At 48.7% G+C, this 25,293-nt stretch overlaps 1 protein-coding gene across 1 annotated transcript in view; it reads left to right on the forward strand.

Moving 5' to 3' along the window:
* NLK (nemo like kinase) overlaps positions 1–25,293 on the forward strand; it is a 1,424,501-nt gene that overhangs the window by 1,327,010 nt on the left and 72,198 nt on the right. The window contains exon 10 of the mRNA XM_085649870.1: positions 4,269–4,362. Coding sequence (XP_085505996.1) covers positions 4,269–4,362 — 94 coding nt within the window. The remainder of the gene's footprint in view (positions 1–4,268; positions 4,363–25,293) is intronic.

A 25,293-nucleotide genomic window follows, 5' to 3' on the forward strand; every position in this document is an offset into this window, starting at 1 on the left:
AGCACTACTGCTTGGCGGCTTTAAGCGAGGAGGATGCTGCAGTGGGACAGGCAGTGCTGCGCAATCTTTTTAAATAAGGTGAGCCTCTTCCTCCCACCTCCATATTGTTTCCATTTACTGTTCAATATTATTGCATTTAGATACATGCTGTATGTCAACAGATATCGGTATCTATATATATATATATATATATGTGATGTTTTTATAAGAAGGTTATGATCATTGCGATCTCATGTTGATGTCATTATGGAAACAATAATATGGTTACTGCTTTCTATTCATATTCAAGCATGTGAATCTATGAAAGACACCCCAATACTGGAGAAGAACAATTGTTACTTACCTGTAAACAGGTGGTTCTCCAGTATTGGTGTCTTTCATAGATTCACATGCGACCCTCCCTCCTCCCTTCAGAGGCTTTTTCCTCCTCATAAACTATGCATACACTCTGGTGCTACGAAAATCTGAGGTCAGGAACTCTGAGGAGAAGGTTCTGGAGAGGTGCTGACGCCTGATTGGCTGTAGTTTGGACCAAGATAATGACAGAGATAGACTGCAAATGTCTTTTTTCTCTCTCCATGTTTCCCTATGGAGATTTCATATAGGTACATTCTTGGTGTTTTTACACCTACATAGCTCTATTTATGTGATTATTTAGGTATATTATGACTATATATATTGCTATTTTATTTACCGTGGGACTCCCACTCTGACGACGGGGAATATTCAAGCATGTGAATCTATGAAAGACACCAATACTGGAGAACCACCTGTTTACAGGTAAGTAACAATTGTTCATTCAAATCTTCCTTTATCTGGACCATTGCCTCATAAAGGCGAAATCCTTTGCAGTGGCAAACAGTCATACTCAGAAATGTCTCTCTCTCTTCCAGTCCTTAGGTCTTTCCATCAATCTTCCAAAGTCTCAGCTAATTTCCTCAAAAGTAAGAACCTTTTTAGGAGCAACCTTGGATACTCACCAGGCGAAGGCCTTTGCCTCGCAGGAAAGGCAAGAAAAAAACCTGCAAATTGGCGAGACTACTCCTTGTAAAAAAGTCCACTTCAGTTCGCAAGTACAAATCGCTTCTGGGGATGTTGTCCTCCTGCATTCCCCTCATTCCCAACTGCTGCTTGTGAATGAGGCCCTTGCAAGAGGAACTGGCCAGTCAGTGGCTACAAATCTCAGGGTCCCCAGTATTGGTATCTTTTATAGATTCACATGTGACCCACCCTCCTCCCCATAGAGGCTCCCCCTACTAATTTTAATAGGTTTATGTTACACTTGTGCTCGAAAATCGTGCTCGAAAATCGAGAGCCTGGAGCCTTTGTGGAGAGGGTTCAAGAGGGTGCTGTCGCCTGATTGGCTGGAGTTGGAACCATTACTAAAGACTAGGACGAAATATTAAAGTGAATGCTTTTCTTTATTAACTTTAATGTTAAAGTCATTGCTCACTGCTTTTTATGTACTGAGGGACTCCCTCTTCGACAACGGGGAATGATTCAAGCATATGAATCTATGAAATATACCAATACTGGAGAACCACAGTGTACAGGTAAGTAACTTATTTTCTTATCCTCTGCGATATTGATACCTGCCAAATTTTCTTCAAAGTTCAATATTGAACTTAAAGAAGCACTCCTAAGAGCAGTCAATGGAGAAATCGCCTTAACAGCAACAAGAAAACCACCTATAAAACGATTGTCAGCGACTGCTGCCTTGATGACACCTGCAGCCACGACAAATGTTGTCAACATCAGTAACTATGACAGTTATTCAGATGTCGACGAAGAAACCATTGACAAACCAGTTGATAACGTTAACACTGTCAACTGTAAAAGCCCTGATTATGTTGATGATGACCTTGTCATCTCCATTGTCGACGTCACTTTTACTGATGTGAGAAAATACCTCCCAAAGTAAAGTTTCTCTACTTCTACCAACCCATTTGTTAGATGAAGAGGGTTCTGAGGATGAAGGTCCATTTGGAACGGTACTTAGTCCTTCTGAATTGAACGTAAAATAGGATAAAAGTAATATTATAAAGAAGAATATTACTCTTCATGAGCACAATGCTGATAGACCTATTCAATACATAGACAACTACCAACTATATAGTCATTATTAGCCTCAGGATGATATGGTGCTGGCACCAAGAGCTTTGGTTCAAGGCCTACAGATCATGTTACAAGAACATAATTAAAGATTTCCAGGGCCCAAAAAGGCTACATCAACACCACAGCCAATACAGTCTCTACAATCTCATCAAGCACAACCTTCTACTCCGTGCACACTACATAATTTTCCAGCTGTGTATACTCCAAAAAGGGCACCAGCATCAAACATAGTAGGCCTACCTGCAGATGACAGAATATCTTCTTATGAAGAAAGAGAGAAAGGTGAAGTGCCAGACAATCAAAGTGCACCCAGTGAATTGGATGGCTACCTGATTTACACACTTTCCCTGCCAGCTCCACATCTAGTTGATTCTCCTCATGACAACATTGGAGGATTTCATATTCTAATGAAAGTGCTGCAAAATGATTCGAACTACCAATGCTTATTAAGCAATCAGATTGCTTTTTGTATGACTTTATAGCGCTTGCTTGGAAATCAATTGGGGCAATCCCTGCTGTGGTTTTAATCTGGGAGTAAGGTATAAAAATCATGAAAAATCCAGCAACGGTCTCTGCTGTCTTATTCAACTTTGGTAAGTATATAAGGTCCCAGAAAATTTGCTAGGTTGTTTAATTGCACACCCAAAGAGAACTCCCATCATAACCCAGGTAGCTAAGTGGCAGTCCAGGAGTCCAAAGTAAGAGCCTAGCTCTACCATATGATGGAGAGGCATTATTTGGCAATTATGTTGACGACGCCCTAAAGATGATCAAAACGGACACAGTAAGATCACTAGGTACTCTACAAATGCAGCTGCAAATGCCTTTTCGAGGAGCAAAAAGCAGAGGGCTACAGAGGACAACATGAACCATATCGATCTCAACAATATTAGAACTTTGGATTGTCATGACGAGACCTTGGCAACGTGCAATCTATCTTTACTGAAAGGGGTGTGTCAAAGTTTGCAATGGGTGAGCTGGATTACTTGGGGTATAAATTGTCTGTTTGGGGGGTGGAACCTAAGGAGGATTTAGTAATGGGTGCAAAGGGTTTCCCCACACCACAAAACAAGGACCAGCTTTGGTCATTTTTTGGTATGTGGGAATTTTATGCCAGGTTTTATTACCAGGTGCAGTGATCAAACACATAACATGAGGATCCAGATACAGAAACAACAGCAGTTTTTGTTGTCTTCTGAGCTAGAGCGTGAATTCCAGCAAATAAAATTGTAATTGAGTGGTGCCATTCCCCTGCAACTTTGATACACATGATCCTACTATTGTAGACACAGATGCCAGTTTAAAGATTACATGAGATATTAATGCGGCCTTTCTTTGGGGCCTCCCTTTTTGTTGAGTCTCCTGTTCTGGCACGATAGGCAAACTTTTACGGTGAACATATTTATCTAGTGTTAAGTATGCAAGTTATGTTAAGCTTGTCTTTTCAACTTTATTTTCCATTATTGTGGGGAAGAGATGTGTTGGGTGCTTCTTTATGATTATAATACGCATGCCACCGTGACGACGGGTTGTAAGTTGGAATGGTGGCATGTGGAATGGTTGAGTGGTTTGGCAGTTGGTGATGCCTGCGGGTTCTGACCGGTCCTGTACACCGATACTGAATAAAGGAAGAGTTTTATTACCTATATCGCTCCCGCCTCTTCCTTTCAACTAGGCTTTTCGGTCTATACTGAATTTCTAATCCACAGGCACCAGCAGCTGCAATATCACTCTTTCAGCAAATACACTAGTCACTTCAACACCACATTTTCTACTAGGCTGCCAGTTATAATGGTCCTGGTGGATCCATGTGTCTCGCTTCAGTGCTGTAACGTTTTTTACTTTTCTTCATTTGGATGTTACAATCGTGTTACAAGTTGTTAAGTAGTGCATGTGACCACTACAGATATATGACTGACGAATAGAAGGCAGAGTAGCTGTATGCGGGGAGAAAGGAGCAAGACACAGCCACAGAGCTACATCTGGCTTTACAGTTTTTCTACTTTTGATGCAAGTGCTTTAATTTCACTGCCATTTTGGAAGATCATGCCACGTATTTTATGAAAGAGATCGAAGTCTAACTTAACAAATCTGCTATATCCTTTATACCCACATTTGAACCAGTCTAATTTTGGTACTAATTTCCTTTATAGAAATCATTCACCAGTTCATTTTGGAACAACAGAAAGGAAACAGAGTGCCACTTTGCATCAACCCCCAGTCTGCTGCATTTAAGAGCTTTATCAGGTAACATGTTTTTGTTATAGTAGAGAATAGTTGGATTTACAACCTGTGCTTTTGAGAGGACAACCAAGAATCAGGAATAACTGGCTACCCCAACCCAAGATAACTCGAAGTGAATTGCAGGTTGCTCATGTTAACTTCTCCTTTACGAGATGTATGCTGATAATTATGGGCACCGATTATCCCCTTTTACAACCAAAAACTAGGGCACATCTGTTTAAAAGAGGAACATTATTTCAAAGGCATAAATAAAGGCAGCCTCTAGCTGAAGTCATGCTGGCCCTATGTTTAGTAGTGTACACTAAATTGGAATTAAAACGTTGGATAAGATTAATAAATACAAATTGCTTTCAAAATAGCTCCTTATAGTAAGCTGACTGCTTCTTAGAATGCAGAGCTTTGACATTTTTTACTGCATATTGTTCCATTCATTTGAGCAAAAATCCCCAAAGTCTCTAGTACCGTACAGTTTGTCTAATCTTTTTTTCCAAAAGCAACTTCTTCCAGGTTCTAAATCCTTAGTTTTATGGTAAAGGCGGTTTCTATCATGTTCTGGCTTCATGTCCGTTTTTTCATCCCCTGTCTTTTCCTAAGTATGGATGTCCGTAATGGCAAAAGCTGACCACCATTATTGGACTTCATTTGTTCCTGGCCAGTGAGGCCTTCTAATTTCCCCCTACCCAACTCAAACTGGACCAGCCCAACAAATGGACCAGAGAGGGATTTTTGTTCCCTCTGATGCCATCACGGTGCCTTAGACATAAACACTGTTTTTTCTCTTGAGAAGCGTCCTCCCAATGTCTAGAGAAGCTAGGTACTAGGTAGTCCATTAAAATAAAAATATTTTTTTCTTTTTATAGAACTGCATTGAGAGGCAGTTTTAGGACCTTGAGTCATGAACACCAGGATGTTAGTCCTCCTGGAAAGGAATAGGTTCTATATTTCGTAAGTCTGTCCTCAACTGCTGATAAATACCCCAGCCGCAAAGATGGAGGCTCAATAGCACAATCAATTGTGTTTACATTAAAGATTCTACAATTAGAGATTTTGTAGAGAGTTGCTTTACATTTTCTAGATGTTATGTAAATTCCGATAGAGACTTGTAACAGCAGATTTCTCATCTTATAAATTTTCGCTAAGCACCCAACTGAATCCTGAAACTTTCATAGAAATGCCCTTGTACATGTAGAGTCGTGTGGCTGCACGTGTGGTATGTCCCACCACAGATGTGGAAATGCAGAAAATGAAGTTGCTGAGTTCACAAATTCGAAGTTATGTGACTTTCCTTCTGAATTCCATAAAGCATTTTACCCCGAATCTAAAAAGTCAGGGATTTTACTATTAGATCAGCTACTAGCTGGAGAATAAGTTCTGGACACTTCTTTTTAAAACCATAGTAGTCTGCATCTGAAAAAGCGACTTGTTAAATGCACTGTTAAATTTGGGCAATAAATTAATTGGCAACATTTTAACAAAAAGATTAGTTGTGTTAAATAAGGGTTGATTAAATTCAAATTAAATGGCTTTATTTCAGGCAGACAGATAGTGGTCTACATCAATTGCTTAATAGAGCCTATTGATTGTTTTTTGTCCACAAAATTCTAGCGCAGCGAGTATGCTAAATGATGCAGAAAAAACATCTGATTTGGTCTACTCGGATACCCTGCTCATTATTTAAGGAACATTCTCACTACCTACTCAATTCAGGCAGGTGGTTAAGAATTTATATTCTTCTGCATCTGTGTCAGTTTTATGACATTTTAGATTACCTCGCAAGATAAATATCAAGAGAAGCACTATAGGCGTTCTCTATGCACCCAGTCCTAGTATCATTGGCAAATATTAGACTGCCATTTTGACTCCCATATCTCAGATGGCAAACATAAAACTATGCGCAAATGAAATTATATTTTTTCAATGCAAATATTATCTCTCATACATTTGCCAGGATCTAAAAGTTCACTGAGATCAGTTCAACTAGACCAAGACAAACACTGTTATTAAATGCCTCACCAGAGGTTTTACCACTTAAAGTTAAAAGAAAATACAAATCTGAGTATTGCATATTTTTATGTTTCAGATGATTATCAATAAGTTTATAAAAATAAGTAATTTCCGTTAGTACTTAAGACTAATGCATTTTCATACAAATGACACTGCCTTCATCTCCTGTTGGAAGGGCGTTCTCCGGGGGGCTTCGGAGTACGTTCCTGACCACCCTTTGACCCACCTCTCCCAGAGTTAGGCCGAGCAATGGCAGGGAGGCCCTTCCTGGAAGGGTCTCGTTCCTAGGATCATACACGCTGCGCTTACACAGAGGGACACCACACCGTAGTTCTTTAGTAAGAGAGTATACTTTATCGACAGTTTCAGGGGGGATCTTTATGATCCGAGATGCAGCTGTTGAATCAATGCCACAAGCGGCGGCGGTTTCGTGATGAGGGTATTGGGGTAGCGGGACAATCTTTTAGATCAGGGTCTCTGCGGAGTATCCTTCGCACAGCTCTCAATCCTCGAGCCGGGGGATTTGGGTTCACTCGGCAATCTCCGCCGATTCTCCTGGAGGGGAGCGCCGCGAGCCTCTCAGCAGGCACAGGTGGTTTCAGATTCTCGGTAGCTGCGACAGCGTCAGCAGGGCTCAGATGGATTCAGAGTTCGGGGAGCCGCGACAGCGTCAGCAGGGCTCAGATGGTTTCAGAGTTCGGGGAGCCGCGACAGCGTCAGCAGGGCTCAGATGGTTCCAGAGTTTGGGGAGCCACGACAGCGTCAGCAGGGCTCAGATGGTTTCAGAGTCAGGTAGCGTCCTCGGGTTTCAGAGATCGGTCGAGCCACGACCAGGTCAGCAGGGCTCTCGTAGGTCCAGGTCTTCTCTGCCTCCTGTCCCTTCAGCACCCCTTGTTATACTCCCCCTCCTCTTTGAAGTCCGGAGTCCTCGCAGAGAGGGGTCTGGTGCCTGGGGGCGCTGTGTCGGGATTTCCTGCCGCTCGGCCCTCTGATCTGTTCAGGTTGGTCTGGGAGGGAGTCCAGACGGCCAGCATGCGAGGCGCCCGCTCACCGGGGGCCTGGTGGCCGATCGAAACCCTCCTTAGGGAGGAGATCAGAGGTGTGACAGGGACGGCGTCTCCTGGTCTGGCTTGGGGGTTCCCTCTCCCGGGCATGCGTGGTAGTGTCTTGGGTGTTGCTGGGGCCCCGGCCGGCCATCGGGTTTGTGGGGCCATGGTGGCCGGAAGTCTGTGATACCGGGGATCAGGTGTGGTTGCAGGGTTGCTTACTGGTCGGGAGGGTCCACGCCACAAGGCCGGTCTCACACGTGCCCCTCCCAGCTGAAAGGCGGGGAGAACTACCCATCCACTTGGGGGTTCTCCTCGCTGAAGCGGAAGAATCGGGACAGGCCGTCAGCGTTGGCGTGGTCAGTCCCGAGGCGATGCTCCACAGTGAAGTCCATCCCCTGGAGGGAGATTGACCATCATAGCAGCTTGGGGTTTTCTCCTCTCATTTGCATCAGCCACCGTAAGGGCCGATGATCCGTTTGAACTCGGAAGTGGGTTACGAACAAGTAGGGCCGCAGCTTTTTGAGGGCCCAGACTACTGCGAAGGTCTCTCTTAAAATGGTGCTCCACCGTTGTTCTCGAGGTAGTAACCTTCGGCTGATGAAGGCTATGGGCTGATCTATGCCTTTGTCGTTGAACTGTGAGAGGACTGTCCCGATGCCGTGCTCTGAAGCGTCCGTCTGGACCACAAACTCCTGAGAGTAGTCGGGAGCTTTGCGTACCGGAGCAGTACATATAGCGGCTTTCAAGGCGTCGAACGCTTTTTGGCACGGGGGAGTCCACTGTACCTTCTTCGGGTGCTTCTTGGAGGTAAACTCTGTGAGGGTCCTGCGATGCTGCCATAGTTTTTAATAAACCTCTGGTAGTAACCGGTGAGGCCCAGGAAGGTCCGGACTTCCGTTTGGGTCGTGGGGGGTTCCCAGGACAAGATTGCGTTGATCTTCGGCTGGAGGGGGGCGACCTGCCCGCTCCCCACCTGGTGTCCCAGATAGATCACTTAGCCCTGTCCAATTTGGCACTTGCTGGCCTTGATGGTTAGGCCGGCTTGGCGCAGGACCATCAGTACTTGTCGGAGGTGCTGGAGGTGTTCGGTCCATTGGGAGCTGAATACTGCTATGTCGTCTAGGTACGCTGCGCTGAACCCCTCTAGCCCGGCCAGGACCCTGTTCACCAGTCGCTGGAAGGTGGCCGGGGCATTTTTCATCCCAAAAGGCATAATTCTGAATCGGTAGTGCCCATCCGGGGTGGAGAAGGCGGACCGCTACTTGGCTCCCTCAGTGAGCGCAATTTGCCAGTATCCGCAGGTCAGGTTGAAGGTGCTGAGGTAGCGAGCGGCCCCGAGGCGGTCGATGAGCTAGTCTGCGCGGGGGATAGGGTGAGCGTCCGCCCGGGTGACCGCATTGAGTCCCCGGTAGTCTACACAGAATCTCAGCTCGGGGGTGACACCAGGGGCTGCTGCCTTCGGAACCAGTACTACCGGGCTGACCCATGGGCTGTCGGAGGGTTCAATCACCCCTAGGGTTAGCATCTTAGCTACTTCGGTCTGGATGCAGGTCCGGACCCGGTCAGGGACTCGGTAGGCTCGGTGTCTCACCGGCGGGCTGTCTCCGGTGTCTACGTCGTGGACACACCAGTCGGTGATCCTAGGGGTGAGGGAGAAGAGGTCTGTGAATTGTCTCAATAGCTGGCGGCAGTCGTCGGACCGTTGGGGGTGAGAGTGGACGAAAGTCTCAGCCCCTCTACGGAGCCATCTTTCTCTTTAGCACACAGGGGGTCCGGAAGGGGCTCTGTGTCTTCTTCAGTCCCATCGTCGGTGGCCAGGAGCAAACTCAACTCCGTCCTCACGAAGTGGGGTTTGAGGCGGTTCGCATGGAGGACCCGGAGGGGGTTCCGAGGAGACTGAACATCAACTAGATACGTGACTTGACTTTTCCGCTCGACCACTTTGAAGGGTCCAGTCCATCTGTCTTGGAGGGCGCAGGGTTTCACCGGGGCCATTACCCAGACCTGTTGGCCCGGCTGAAACTCGACCAGCGTGGCATTCTGGTCATACCAGCGCTTCATCTCTTCTTGGCTAGCCTCGAGGTTCGCCTTGGCGAGCTCCCGGAACTTCCGGGTCTGGTTGCGGAGCGCCAGGATATAGCGGAATACATCGGGAGGGGTTCCTCGGGGAACCGTTTCCCAGCCCTCTTTGACCAGGCTCAGGGGTCCCCGGACGGGATGTCCGTAGAGTAATTCGAACGGGCTGAACCCAAGAGACTTTTGGGGAACTTCCCGGTAGGCGAACAGGAGGCAAGGGAGGAGGACGTCCCATTTCCGGCAAAGGGGTTCTTCGAGGCCCATGATCATCCCTTTCAGGGTCCGGTTAAATCGCTCGACTAGGCCATTGCCTTGGGGGTGGTATGGGGTGGTAAATTTGTATGACACCCCGCATTGTTGCCATAGGGACCTCATGTACTTGGAGATAAAGTTCGTGCCACGATCACTCACGACTTCGCAAGGGAACCCCACGCGGGAGAAGATCCCCATCAAGGCCTGGCCCCCACGGGGGCCGTCACGGTGCGGAGGGGAATGGCTTCTGGGTAGCGGGTGGCATGGTCCACCAGGACGAGGATGAACCGGTGGCCCTGGGCGGTCCTGGGATCCAGGGGTCCCACGATGTCAATCCCCACCCGCTCAAAAGGGGTACTAACAATGGGGAAGGGTTGTAGCGGAGCCTGGCGCTTCCCACCACTTTTTCCGTTGGCCTGGCACGTGAGACATGACTTGCAGTGGGCCTCGACATTCGCTCGTATTTTGGGCCAATAGAAGTGGGTCACCAGGCGATGATAGGTTTTGTCTTGGCCTAAGTGTCCTGCCAGGGGTACATCATGGGCTAGGCCTTGGAGGAAACTTCGGAAGCGCAGGGGTACCACCAGTACCCGGGCCGATCCCAGCTCGACCGACTTCTGTTCGCTGTAGAGGAGGCCGTTTTCCCAATATACCCAGTGGGTTCCGGACTGGTCGCCTGCTGCCTGGGCTTCGGCCTGCTGCCGGTGTCCAATGAGGGAAGGGCAGGTGGCTTGTTCCCTGCAGAATTCTTCTCGGGAGGGACCTCCCTCGCCGTGCCAATGGGCCATCTCGGGTAGGTCCCCGAGCTCGGTCAGTGGCTCGGGGTCTGGATGCACTGACCCGTCATTGGGAACGGGTTCTTCTTCCGGAAGAGGGTCGTCGGGCTCGGGTAGCACGTCCCGGTCCTCAGGGACGGCGACTGGGTTCAGGGGTCAGGCCTCAACTCCCTAGGGGGAAGGCGATCGGGCAGCCATGGAGCGCGTGGTGGCACATACCCATTCAGGTAGGCCCATCATCTCCAGATGAGCTCTTCGTTCCACTTGTCCCCACAGGGAGCTCTCGAGGTCGTTGCCCAGGAGGCAGTCTACGGGTTGGGATCTTCGGACTGCCACTCTCAATTTACCGGTGACTCCCCCCCCCCCCCCCATTCGAAGGGTTCCAGGGCCATCCGGCAGAGGCTCTCGGAGTTGTCCGAAGATATGACTGGACAGAAGGCGTCGGGCAGGATCTGGTCTTCGGATACCAGGTGGCAGTGGACCGCTGTGACACTCGCCCCGGTGTCGCGGAGGGCCTCGACTCGGTGGCCGTTGACCGTCACTTGTTGTCTGTATTTTTCCGTGTTGGCGGGTAGGGGTGTTCCGGGGACCATCTCTCGGTCTCCCAGGGAGACCAGGGCCATGGCTGCTGGTTCCCACTCTTCGGAGTCTTCCATCTCTTCTTCTAGGGCCACGGAGGCCATTTGTCGGGCTGGAGGGGCTGTCGCTGCGGGTCATTGGTACATGGGACACTGGGGGTCAAAGGCATAGTGTCCGGTCTGCTGGCAGCGGAAACAGGTGATCTTTACTCGGGTCCCTGCCTCCCCGGGGGCCCTGTGCCGGCTGGAGGTGGGGCTGGAAAGTGCGGGGGTTGGCCTCTGGGGGGACTATGCTGGGAGCCCACCTGGGATTCCCTCGGTCGGCCTTGGTTCCCTCCGCCCCTCTCGCGGGGGGGTCCCTGACTGTGGCGACCGTAGTCTCCCACAGGGCCCCGGGAGGCCCGGGTGTTCACCCATCGGTCAGCTTCGACCGCCAGTTTCCGAGGGTCAGTGAGCTTGCTGTCCAGGAGGTGCTGGCGTAACTCCACAAAGCAATTTGCGGCCAAGTGTTCCCATGCTATTAGGTCAAACAGTTCCTCAAAGGTGGAGACCTTGCTGCCCTTGATCCACCTGTCCAAGGCCCTGCTGTAAAAGTTCACGTATTCCACCCACGTAGTACCGGGTATCTTTTTGCAGTCTTGAAACCGTTGCCAGTACATCTCGGGGGTGAGTCCATATCTGGCTAATAGGGACTCTTTCATGTGGCTGTACGAATTCAGCACCGTGGAGGGCAGGTCCAGCAGGGTATCTCTCCCCTCGCTCAGGAACCGGCCCCACAAGCCAGCCCCCCAATCCTTCTGCGGAACTCAGTGGGAGGTCATAGCGACTTCGTAGGCCTTGAACCACTGCTGGATGTCGTCGTTCTTGTAGTATTCCTTCACCACATCTTTGGGGATGTGGACCTTTGGCTCCACGGCGGAGGAGGTCGGTGGGCTTCCCGGGGTTCTGGACTCCTCACTTTTGGCCTTGAGTTCGATCTCTTTTAGGCTGCGTTCGTGTTCTAGTTGAAGTTTTCTTTCTTCGTGTTCTCGCTGGCGTTTCTTTTCCTCGAGTTCCCCTTGTAGGCGTAATTGTTCTACGGCTAACTTCTTTTCGGCCAATTTTAGCTCTCCCTCTATTTTTAGTTTGGCTAGTTCTAGTTCGTGGTTGCGGCCCCTCTCTCGGTCTGCTAGCTCTTCCGGGGATAGGCCCCCCTCGGGGGCGTTGCTCTTTGCCGGGATGCTTCGTGGTTCGGTTGGCGGCTCTCTTTCGGTTTGGGGCAGGGATGCTCCTGCCTCGACCCAGGTTTTCAATGCTTCCTGGAAATCTTCTTTAGTGCTTAATCCGGTGGTAGCGATTCCAAGGTCTTTGCAGAACTGTTTTAGTTCTCGATGCGTATAATATTCCAACCGGTCCTCTCGGAACGTCGGGCTTGTGTTGGTTCCTGCGGTAGTAATGGTGGTTTCTCCTTCCATCTCCTTCCGGTAGAGCGTCAGCCGTTTACTGTATGATCTCTAGGTGTCGGCTCGTATCCCGTCGTCTGCCACCAAATGTTGGAAGGGCGTTCTCCGGGGGGCTTCGGAGTACGTTCCTGACCACCCTTTGACCCACCTCTCCCAGAGTTAGGCCGAGCAATGGCGGGGAGGCCCTTCCTGAAAGGGTCTCGTTCCTAGGATCATACACGCTGCGCTTACACAGAGGGACACCACACCGTAGTTCTTTAGTAAGAGAGTATACTTTATTGACAGTTTCCGGGGGGATCTTTATGATCCGAGATGCAGCGGTTGAATCAATGCCACAAGCGGCGGCGGTTTCGTGATGAGGTTATTGGGGTAGCGGGACAGTCTTTTAGATCAGTGTCTCTGCGGAGTATCCTTCGCACAGCTCTCAATCCTCGAGCCGGGGGATTTGGGTTCACTCGGCAATCTCCGCCGATTCTCCTGGAGGGGAGCGCCGCGAGCCTCTCAGCAGGCACAGGTGGTTTCAGATTCTCGGGAGCCGCGACAGCGTCAGCAGGGCTCAGATGGATTCAGAGTTCGGGGAGCCGCGACTGCGTCAGCAGGGCTCAGATGGTTTCAGAGTTCGGGGAGCCGCGACCGCGTCAGCAGGGCTCAGAAGGTTCCAGAGTTCGGGGAGCCGCGACAGCGTCAGCAGGGCTCAGATGGTTTCAGAGTTCGGGGAGCCGCGACAGCGTCAGCAGGTCTCAGATGGTTCCAGAGTTCGGGGAGCCGCGACAGCGTCAGCAGGGCTCAGATGGTTCCAGAGTTCGGGGAGCCGCGACAGCGTCAGCAGGGCTCAGATGGTTCCAGAGTTCGGGGAGCCGCGACAGCGTCAGCAGGGCTCAGATGGTTTCAGAGTTCGGGGAGCCGCGACAGCGTCAGCAGGGCTCAGATGGTTTCAGAGTTCGGGGAGCCGCGACAGCGTCAGCAGGGCTCAGATGGTTTCAGAGTCAGGTAGCGTCCTCGGGTTTCAGAGATCGGTCGAGCCGCGACCAGGTCAGCAGGGCTCTCGTAGGTCCAGGTCTTCTCTGCCTCCTGTCCCTTCAGCACCCCTTGTTATACTCCCCCTCCTCTTTGAAGTCCGGAGTCCTCGCAGAGAGGGGTCTGGTGCCTGGGGGCGGTGTGTCAAGATTTCCTGCCGCCCGGCCCTCTGATCTGTTCAGGTTGGTCTGGGAGGGACTCCAGACGCCCAGCATGCGAGGCGCCCGCTCACCGGGGGCCTGGTGGCCGATCGAAACCCTCCTTGGGGAGGAGATCAGAGGTGTGACAGGGACGGCGTCTCCTGGTCTGGCTTGGGGGTTTCCCTCTCCCCCGGCCGTCCATCGGTTTGTGGGGCCATGGTGGCCGGAAGTCTGTGATACCGGGGATCAGGTGTGGTTGCAGGGTTGCTTACTGGTCGGGAGGGTCCACGCCACAAGGCCGGTCTCACATCTCCCTATTATAAAGTGGTTAAATCAAAATGTCAATTCTACTAGTTTGAGTTTTTGTTTTCTCAAAGTTCCTTGCAATTTGCTTTCAACATTTTTAGGGAGATTAAACAAAAACTTTAATCTATTATCTTGCGGAATAAAAGACACAGAGTATAGTTGGCCAAATTAGAAATTGATACACCTAATGGGGGTGCATATTTGCAGTTAGAGATGGACCTTACAGCCATAAATATCGCTTTTAATACTACTTCTGATTGATTTTTTTTTTATGTTAGACATCAGCCAGAACTCTTGCGATCATATTCATTTGAACATTAGGGAGAATGAGCCATGGTATTATCATTTTCCATGATTCCATCCATCTTCCAGGTTTTGTCTTCAAAGCTTGTCTGTTTTTGGATTCCTGAACGTGGGGATTTTTCGTGACTTCGTGTGTTTCTGGTATGCCTCTCTCTTGTCCTCACTATTAGGCAACCTCCCTCCCCTGTGGAGACTGTGGTGAAACACTATCCAGATTTTCTTTTGGACTGTTTGCTTTACTTTTTTGCTGCCCGCCATTCCTGCCTCATTTGTCATCGAAGGGGACTGCTTGTTTGTTGGTGCTGCATTCCATTGGGCCCCGCCTCTTGCTCCCTGTGTGTATTTCAGGCTTGGACTTGCAGATTACGACGGGGATCTAAACAGAGGAGCTTACCTGTTTCCTACTCGGCGCCCAACCACCACTCGGCGCACCCGCTTCGCGGGTGCCCCTTCGCCCTTCTTGAGGAGCGGACCTCAATCCACGCTTGGGAGGAGTCCGGAGGAGGGAAACCGGCATTGAGCGTGTGGCTGCAGCGGGGCTGCGAGCGTGCGGGGACTTCATTTCCCAGAAGTCCCTGCTAGACCGTCGACGAGCTTCCGGTCCGCTCTCCCTGCTGCCCCGCCCCCCGCCCTCCTGAGGTTTAAAAACACCTGTTTGTTGAGAATTTAGCGGGACATCTTGCTGGTTTTCACAGGGGATCTAAACAGAGGAGCTTACCTGTTTCCTACTCGGCGCCCAACCACCACTCGGCGCACCCGCTTCGCGGGTGCCCCTTCGCCCTTCTTGAGGAGCGGACCTCAATCCACGCTTGGGAGGAGTCCGGAGGAGGGAAACCGGCATTGAGCGTGTGGCTGCAGCAGGGCTGCGAGCGTGCGGGGACTTCATTTCCCAGAAGTCCCTGCTAGACCGTCGACGAGCTTCCGGTCCGCTCTCCCTGCTGCCCCGCCCCCCGCCCTCCTGAGGTTTAAAAACACCTGTTTGTTGAGAATTTAGCGGGACATCTTGCTGGTTTTCACAGGGGATCTAAACAGAGGAGCTTACCTGTTTCCTACTCGGCGCCCAACCACCACTCGGCGCACCCGCTTCGCGGGTGCCCCTTCGCCCTTCTTGAGGAGCGGACCTCAATCCACGCTTGGGAGGAGTCCGGAGGAGGGAAACCGGCATTGAGCGTGTGGCTGCAGCGGGGCTGCGAGCGTGCGGGGACTTCATTTCCCAGAAGTCCCTGCTAGACCGTCGACGAGCTTCCGGTCCGCTCTCCCTGCTGCCCCGCCCCCCGCCCTCCTGAGGTTTAAAACAACATCCTACTCCCGCAGCGCGGGACGCAGCCCGGGCAAAGACCGGGCCGTTTTAGGCCGTTAGAGGCCGGCAGAGACCGGACCGGGCCCCCTCTCTATCGTTGTTTTTGTCCCAAACCTCTTTTTTCTATATTGACAGTTAGTGGTTTTAACTATCCCGTCCGCTATGGCCACTAGAGTATCTAGGAGTAAGGCTGCCCAACAGTGCTCCAGCACGTTGGACAAATTCTTTTGTAAGTCTAGTGCCGCGGCTAGTAAAGGTCGCATAGCATCAGACACTATTCCAGAGGTAAATGATGAAAATGTGTCCGTCTCAATGGTCCCTTCGGACTCTTCATCCATTGATATCAGCACTCCAACACCATTTGACGCCACTCACTTATCTCTTATGGATAGCATCGACCAGACAATAGAGACAGTCCTCCAACAACTTAGGACCCCGTCAAACCTATTGAGGGATAGCGAGTCTCTGTGCCCCTCGGGGGTGGTGGAGACCACTCCGCATACTATTTGTGCAGAAACATCCATAGTACAGGTTGAAGGGCAGGTTGTAGCGCCAACAGATCCTGCAGGCAGGAGAGTCTACCACCCTTCGAAAAGGAAAAGGATAAGGAAATTAAGAGGGGCAAAAAGGGCAAAAGTGGATAAAACCAACCTATCACTAGTTGCTAGTTCTGGCGTCCTAGCTTCTCCCGTAGATAGTTCCCCGGGAATTGGTTTTGATCATCTAGATTCGCCATTAGCAACAGTGGTACCTGGGTCTTCTGGCCCGTTTGTATTTGGGGGAAGTCCTCTAAATACAGCCGAAGCTCTGATTGGCTCTTTTAGGGATATCCTTAGGAGCCTGTTGGAGCCTCTGACCGTCAAATTGGATTCTATAGCTGCTAGACTTAAGGCTATGGAAGAGGTACAGAATAGGAATAGTCCTAGTAGGGGGTTGGGTCCAGGTGCACTGACGGCTCCCCAGGATCCTGCTGGGTTCAGAGCGCCTTCTGCTGGAACAAGTACACAGGTCCAGGCAGGGGTTCAAGATAGTGGTATAGGTAGTCATTCTCCCCCATTGCCCCCCCTACAAATACTTAGGCCCCCTGTCCCGGCACCTAGAAGATCTAAACAACCAACATCATCACTCCCAATGAGTGGGGGGGCGAGCCAACGATGAATTCACTGATCGCCCCATGAGTCCAAACAGTAGGCGTAGGGTGGTTAACTTGCCCCCGGAGGCTGTGCCCTACACAGCGATTATGGTAGGAGTCCCTGAGCTCACTAGTGACATCAGAGAGCCACAGGACTCACTTCGTAATAAAGTAATTAGTTGGCTTAATATTAATAGGCCCCTCCCTCCTAATATAAAAGGTGATGTGTTGATGGTTAGAAGGATCCCATGGATTGGAATCACTCCCAAAAATAGGGTAGGGGACTGTATCATAATCAGTTTCAAAAGCCCACTAGTTGCCCCTTATATTTGCAACTGGCTGGTAAGGCCGGACAAATCCAACATAGATGTAGTGTCTCTCTCGCAATTCTATCCAAATGCTTCCAACTTAGGAGTGGGGAGGGAACAGAGTTGGACTAGAGTGGGCTTTGCAGTAGATGGTTCACGGTACAGACCCAAGTACAATCCATTGCCTGTCCATGGTAATTTTGTCCATCAGAACAGATTTTCCTGTCTGGAACTGGTAGATTGACCAATAAGGGGGGCCATTCCGCAAGGTCAGATAAATTCTGCCTATGGCTCTATATTTAAGGGGGAAGGTACATCTGTTCCCACTTACAAAAAAAGGTCCCTGACCCCTGTAAAAGCCGAAGGGCCCGTACTGGGAAGCACTGAAGTCTTTAACGAGGATCCACCAAGTGCATTAACGGTTCCTGTGGTGCACTTGGTGGAGCCTGTTGAATTACCTACTCGGTCGCCCATCACCTCTGGCCTGGGTGATTTGGGCGACTGTGCATATGACATCCCGTCTGCACCAAGTGAGGTTGGTTCCAAACCCCAAGGTCCTGGTATGACTATCCTGTCCTGGAATGTAGCTGGCATCTCTAACAAGGTGGATACCCCAGAGTGGGAAACTTTGGTTAGTAAGTGTGATATACTCCTTTTTCAAGAGACTTGGGCCAGGGCACCACTGGCCAGGAGGGGATATGACATTTTTGAAATCCCAGCGAAATCGAATGGGAGAGGGAGACCTTCGGGAGGTTTGGCAATCTGGGTAGCAAGTCACATTGGGTGTCAGGCAGTTGGTATGGATACACTCTCACCTGACATTCAGTGTGTGCTCCTCAGATGGCCTGACAAAAGTATGTGGGCTATTGTTAATGTATACTCTCGACCAGTCGCTGTGGGTAAAGAATCCCCCACCCTAGTTGACCTCTCATCTTTTTTAGGGCAATTGACGGGGAACTTGAAAATAGTGATGGGAGGAGATTTTAACTGCCACTTTGAACCCCTGGAGGGCCTAATGGAGGGTGTTTTTAGTGCCGAGGATGACCATTGGGGAGTCCCTCCTTCTTCATCACCTCACCCTAAAGCTTGGTCCCCGTTGGCAGTACAACTTACCTCTCTCACTTTGAATTTCGCCTTGAGGGCGTGCAATGGGCGCACTCCTTCTGACACCCCTTCGGTCTGTACTTTTAATAAAAAGGACCATGAGTCAAGGCTGGACTACATTTTTATAGATATTTCCCTGTGGCCCAAAGTGATAGATTTTAGAGTGATCTCGAGGTTAGACAGTGACCACAATGCCCTTTCCCTGATGATCCAGCACCCAGCCCCTGTCTTAGGGACGCCAACTACCGGTTTTCTAGCTGACCAGGGAGATATATTACTCACTACAAGCAGGCGCCGAGTGAAATGGGGGAAACTACTTGAGAAAGAAGAAGCACTAAAAAACCTCTATGGCATAGCACTCCCTAGGTTCCAGGAGGTGGATGCCCTCATAAGCCAACTTAGACCCTCAGATTACAATGAGAGACTCTCTGGTATTCATCTGGCCCTAGTAAAGGACCTTGCAGATGTCTTCAATCCGGCCCTGCCTACTAGACGGAAAAAGACTCGTGCTCCGACTTGGTACACTTCCACTTGCAGGAAAACTAAGTCTGAGCTTCTTTCTGCAATCAAAGAGGGTAGTGATAAGGTGAAGATAGCTGCCCTTAGGAGGGGGTATAAGGTAGCACTGGCCAATGCAAGGGCTGAGTGGGATTGGAACCACTGGCATGACCTGACCGGAGCCCTGAAATCCAAAGATTTTAGAAAATGTTGGGCTCTGGTAAACAATGGAACAGGGGATCTGTTGTCTGCAGTAGAACCCAACATTGCCCCCTCTGTTTGGGAGGCTCATTTTGGGTTATTATACCAAGATTCCACTCTCTGGCCGGAGGGGATGGTGTTGGAGTCCCCCTGCCTGCAAGAGATTGCCCTGGAATTTTCTCTGGGGGAGGTGAAGCTGGCACTGGAGGGCTTAGCTCTGGGGAAGGCACCGGGGCTGGACAAGCTACCAGGTGATTTGTTTAGATATCCCCCGGATATTTGGGCCCCGTACTTTCTTGTCCTCTTTAATGCCATTTTGGGAGGTATGGCGATCCCCTCCTCTTGGTTAGGGGCTGAAATAGTTCCGATCTACAAGAAAGGGTCACTTCTGAGCCCTGCAAATTATAGGCCTATCAGCTTGATAGATGTTCCCCAAAAGCTTTTTGCGCGCCTTATCTTGAATCATCTATTAGACTGGGTGGAGGAAAATGACATCTTGAGTCCCCTTCAGGCTGGCTTCAGGAGAAACACATCGACCATGGACCAGATCTTCCGCCTAGTTCTCCTCTACTGGAAGACGGTGAGGATTGAGGGCGGGAGACTGTACATGGTCTTTGTGGATCTGAGGTCAGCCTTTGACCTAGTCCCGCGCAGGAAACTCTGGGAGGTATTGGAAAAGCTAGGAATTCCCTCCCAGCTACTTAACATCCTGGCCCGCCTGCACGAGAACAATTATGCGCAAGTCAGGTGTGGGAGGGATGGTAGACTTTCATCCAGGTTCCCTGTGCGTCGAGGTGTGAGGCAGGGTTGTGTCCTGGCACCGACCCTGTTTTGTCTATTTATCAACAATGTCATCTCACACCTGGAAAATGTCAAGGATAATGACGCCCCCTATTTGGCAGGCAGGAGGGTTCCGGCAATCATGTTCGCCGATGACACCCTCCTCCTCTCAAAATCTCCAATGGGGATTCAGAGGATCCTGGATGGGTTTGGTCAATTCTGTAGTGAGCATGGATTGGAGGTGAACACAGAAAAGACCAAGTTTATGATCTTTAACCCACCAACTAAAACTAGGCCCAATCCTACCCTGGGGACCGCGAGCCTTGAGAGGGTGTCTACCTTCATATATTTGGGGGTCACACTGCAGGAAAATTTGGCATGGGATCGGCAGATAGTACGTTCCAATGCCAAACTATCCCAACTCTCGGGTGCAATCCTGAAAGTGGCCAATACTTCTTCTTTCAAGCCCATAAGCCCGGCCCTTGAAACCTACAAGACCCAGGCCAAGGCTGCGGCTATGTATGGCAGTGAGCTATGGGGACATAAAACGGTGAAGGGCTTATCAATAGTGGAAAACAGTTTTTTGAGGCGCCTTTTAGCCCTTCCAAGTGCCACGCCACTCCAGCCTCTGAGAATGGACATGGGCCTCCCCCCTATTGCAGAGGAGCTTGTGTCAAAGCCAGTGAAGTTCTGGCACAGGCTCTGGTCTACGGACGAACTTCATCACTATAGGGAGGATCTTACCCATGTCATGAGCTTAAATTCAAGTGGCAAAATCCCCTGGCTCACCTTTGTGGAAAACGAACTGTCTGCCCTTAATCTTCGTCATCTGTGGGAGGACCCTGCACGAGGTTGCCGTGCAATCTCGCGCAAGGCTTTGGCTTTAATTTATAAAGACAGGTCCCTCGCACACTTGACGGCTGCTCAAAATAGTGGTACCCTAACCCTCCAATTTTTAGAATCCAAAAATTCTTATGCTTTTGAACCTTTTATGGATTTTATCTTTCCTATCCTGGCAAGGAAATTGTATGTTCAATGGAGGTATAGCACACTACCTATTAATTTATACACCTCGAAGTGGACTAATGGGGGCGACAAAATATGCCCCTGCTGTATCAACTATGTGGAAGATGACCCCCATATCTTGTTTGTGTGCCCTGCATACCAAAGGCCTAGGAAATATTGGATAGCGCCACTCTGTAAGAACATGGGGTTCAGAGAGTATGCACAAGCATATAGGATCTTGAAAACTAGTACCCTGGACCACATTGTGTTTGCTGTTTCCAAATTTCTTATGGCTATATGGTTGATTAGAAGGAAAAAATTGTCTGAAGCTCCTTGAACCTTTTAAAGACCTTCTAAATGCGGTTTTAACTTATTCCTTGCTGGGACAGTCGTTTATATTCAAATGTATTTTATAAATGTTTTATTGTCTGTATTTTTTTATTGCATCTTTTATGGTCTATACGACCGAAATAAAGAATTTTTGGATTGGATTGGATTGGGTTTTGTCTTCAGAACCCAATTTATTTTAAAGCATCAGTGTCTTTGTTTCCAAACATTAACATTTTTACAAATTTGATAAATTCACTGATGAGTCTGCAGAATTAGTTATATGACAGTTTCCTCCGGCGTGTCCAGAGATGGTGGTGATTCATTATCTGGAAAAAGTACGCTGGATACATACAATCAACTGCTATGTTATAATTGTCTTTATGGTCACTTGTTTGCATCTTTGTTAAATTCTCACAACATTTTGGAGAAGGTAAACAAGGGGTTGACTGATGAACCAGTTCTGAAAGTCAAGTTTTGTTCGCAATTTGATTACACCCAGGACTGCTTGTGGGACTATTTTCCTTTACCAATCATAAACTCAAATATGCAAAATAGTTGGAACACACTACTTCACAACTCGCCCGTTTCACAAGATGGCAGGCACCATTTTTTAAATGTAGCGGACACGTTTACAGTGCTTTATACTTGTTGACAACATCTCTTCTCACTCCCTGAACCAATCTCTATTTCACTCTAGAAATAGAAAGCGCATACATACTCAAGACCTAACTACCAGTATTGCCACATATAATCCCATTCATTTTTCCTCACAAGACCTCCTCATCAGTGTTGTCACTATAAGATGGCACCTGTAATTTACTAAATCTAAAAGGCTGCATCACATCATTCCTCTCCTGATCTGAGCATGTGATTTACCGCACGTCTCTTATACAGTTCAAGAGTTGCCCAGTGTACCGGTCCCCCGTAATGCTTACAGTTCAAGCTTGAGATGCTGACTTGCCTGTTCTGTTTTTCCGTGCTCCATTTAATCTAAATGGCACCCGCAAGTCTTGATATCAATTCTTTCACATATCCTGTAGCCCATATCAGTTAAAATTGATATCTTACAGCCTGCAAACAGAGCTCGCCACAAGGAGACCTACGGAACCATAGTATCATCTTACTTGATGTCCTTAACTGCAGTTCTACCAACCTGCCCAGCTACTGGCTGCCTATTTTTGTAGTTTGCGGACTTGCCCAGTTTGCTTAGTTATTAGGATAGTAAAGATTTTAGTAGCCAATCGTACCAACGCAGCTGTCTGATTTGACAATCAAATAAACCAGCACCACCAGTTAAACCACAGTGGTTCATGATACACCAGGGCTTATGATCTGTCGCTACACAAAGGAGCTGGTGAATCAACCTACTCCAACTAACCCAGAACATCACCGGGATGGCTGAAAGGGACCAAAAGTCAAGCCTTAACTGTCCAAAAGTCATCCTCCTAAACCAGAGTCACCAATAAAGAACAAATCAGACATAAGTGAAACTATTAAAACCGTCCTTAAGAAACATCTCACGTCATCGAGGTCACTCAAAGGGCTAAAGTCAACATCCTACCTCATGCAGCTGTAAATCTCAGGGATTCTATGTCATATCAGGCAACTAACAGAAAAGATTACGGAGACTGAAAATAGAATTACCAAACAGTAAGACTCAGATGTCTGAATTAAACAACATCACTAAAAGCAAAACCCTTAATCTAAGGAAAGAAGTGGCAGAACTGGAAGGTAGAAACAGGAGAGGAAATCTTTGATTTGTTGGGCTGCCAGAAGGAACGGAAGACCAGGTGAGCTCTTGTTTCAATTATTTGGATAGCTGGATCCCAAAAGTAACTGGTCTTTTCTTCAACGAAGATTCAAACTCAAGCTAGCATATCATATTTCCTCATTCAAACAACTGATCTCTTCTTACCACGCAGCCCTGAGACCCATCATATGCAGATCTCTAAGATACCATAACGTGGAACTATTAGTGAATGAATGAAACCGCACTTCTATAGCGGATGGCTACCCGGAGGCATCACAGCGCTGAAGCGGGTAACTGTGGCAGAGCAAATACCTAGGAGAAGAGCCACATCTTTAACTGTTTCCGTAAGGCCAGATATTAGGTTCCTTTTGTAAGTACAGTGGAAGGGAGTTCCAAAGTCTGGCGGCATTATACGAGAAAAGCTGCCGGCCACTTCTGGCCTTTTTAATCCTGGGTACAACTGCCAGGTGGAGTTCATCTGAGCGCAGCTGCCTGTTCGCCCAGTAGGGCTGAACCACATCATTATTGATTGGTGGGCCATTCCCTTCCAGCGACACAGAGCTTTGAAATGTACTCTCTCCTGAATAGGGAACAAAGTGGAGGGAATGCAAAGCAGGCCTTGCAGAGTGTCAATTCGGGATCCCCATAAGCATCCTTGCTGCGCAATTTTGCACAATCTGAAGTTTCGCAATTGCCGAGCTGGGTGCATCTAGGTATAAGGCATTGCCATAGTCTATCCTAGATAGGATGAGTGCCTGGATCATCCGCTTTTTGGCCTGGAAGGGAAGAAGGGGGAGCACTTAGCGAAGCTTCCTGAGGATGCCATAACAAGAGGCAACAACCTTCCTGGCCTGAACTTTAAAGCTGAGGTCCTGATCCAGCCAGATACCCAGGCTTTTTATCTCGGTCTTAGGGGTGGGGGCTGGGCCCATGCAAGCTGGCAACATTGTATCTGCTTTAAAATGGAGAGGATTGCCAAGAACCATAAGCTCAGTCTTGTCACCATTCAATTTTAGATGCCACAGATTCATCACTTGGCGACGGACTTCCTCAAGGCAGGGACGAAGGGCATTAGACGCCTGGTTAGGGGGATTCAGTGCTACGACCAGTTGAGTATCATCCGCGTATGCCACTATGTGAACCCCAAAGGGAAACACAATATCTGCCAGCGGATCTATGTAAACATTAAAAGAGTGGGGCTCAAGGATGAACCCTGAGGAATTCCACAGTATAGGGGGAAAGATTTTTAAATTGCCTCGCCCTTAAACACCTGGAAAAATCTTTCCTCCAAGAAAGATTGCAGCCATGATAAGGCTGTACCGGTTACCCCCAAACCTCTAAGATTGTGGACCAGAATTCAGTGGTTGACCGTATCAAAGACTGCATTGGGGTCCGAAAGGATTACAGCTGGCGACCCGCCTGCGTCAAGAATCTTTCTAGATTCTTTGACAACCGCTAACAAAGCAGTTTCAGTGGCTTGACACGGGCGAAAACCAGTTTGAGAGGGGTGGAGAAGGTCATGAGATTCCAGGAACGTAGAGAGTGTAAAATTAACATGTTTCTCCGCGATCTTACTAATCCCTGGGAGGAGCGAAATAGGGCGATAGTTGCCCAGGGCGTCATGGTCAAGGTTAGTTTTTTTGAGAAGGGATTTCACCATTGCTCTTTTCCACATGGGAGGAACTATACCCATGGAGAGTGAGGCATTGATCAAGTCAATGATGATAGGGACAACTATATCAGCTTTTTTGAATCGAAAAAGGAGCTATAGAGGGAAAACATGCCAGAACACCCTCTACTCAATTACCATTTAAACAAAACTAGAACTGGCACCAAGTAGCACATATTATTTTATTGTTGTAATCTGGAATAGGAGGAGGAAAGACAAATTAAACAAGAACCTCCATCACCCATTTAGACATATGGTATAACCCCATCCAGTGTGCCACAAATTCAAAAAATTCAAGGAGAAAGAAAAGAAAGAGTGAACGGTCAGTCCTCCAAACAATTTTATAACTTCTCTCACTTTACACGCACCCCCTCCCTTGTCCAAGAGCAAGGTGACAAAGAAATTGGCAAAGAAAGAGAAAGTATCTCATGTGCACACCACCAGAGGAGCTACTGGTAGGTTCTCACCAGCTTGCCCACGTTTATTTCATTATCGATCGCTTTCTCATAGAGAAAAGTGGTATGTCCAGTGAAGAGAATTGAAAAAACACAAAAAATAAGTGTCCCGCGTGAAAACAAAGACTAGAGCGTCTCAAAATCACAACATATAAAGAAAGAAGGAAAAAGGAAAGGGTGAGACTCACAGTTATTATCTTTTATTCCAATTAGGAGTCTATCCCACAATTAAAAACACAGCATGTTGTATACCATATTAATGACGGCCAACATGTTTCATTGCCAATTTATTTGTGGCAAATTCATCACGGCTGACGAGGTCAACAATCACCTCCCTGGACACACAACAGTAAAAAAAGACTGACGAACACACAGAAAAACAAATAAGTTTGGTTAGAACAGAATGGCTGTCCACACATATATCCTCTTTGGTACATTAAAAGCAGTCATAGTCATTCC

The sequence above is a fragment of the Triturus cristatus genome, chromosome 3_2 (assembly GCF_964204655.1).
Source record: "Triturus cristatus chromosome 3_2, aTriCri1.1, whole genome shotgun sequence".
Taxonomy (NCBI): domain Eukaryota; kingdom Metazoa; phylum Chordata; class Amphibia; order Caudata; family Salamandridae; genus Triturus; species Triturus cristatus.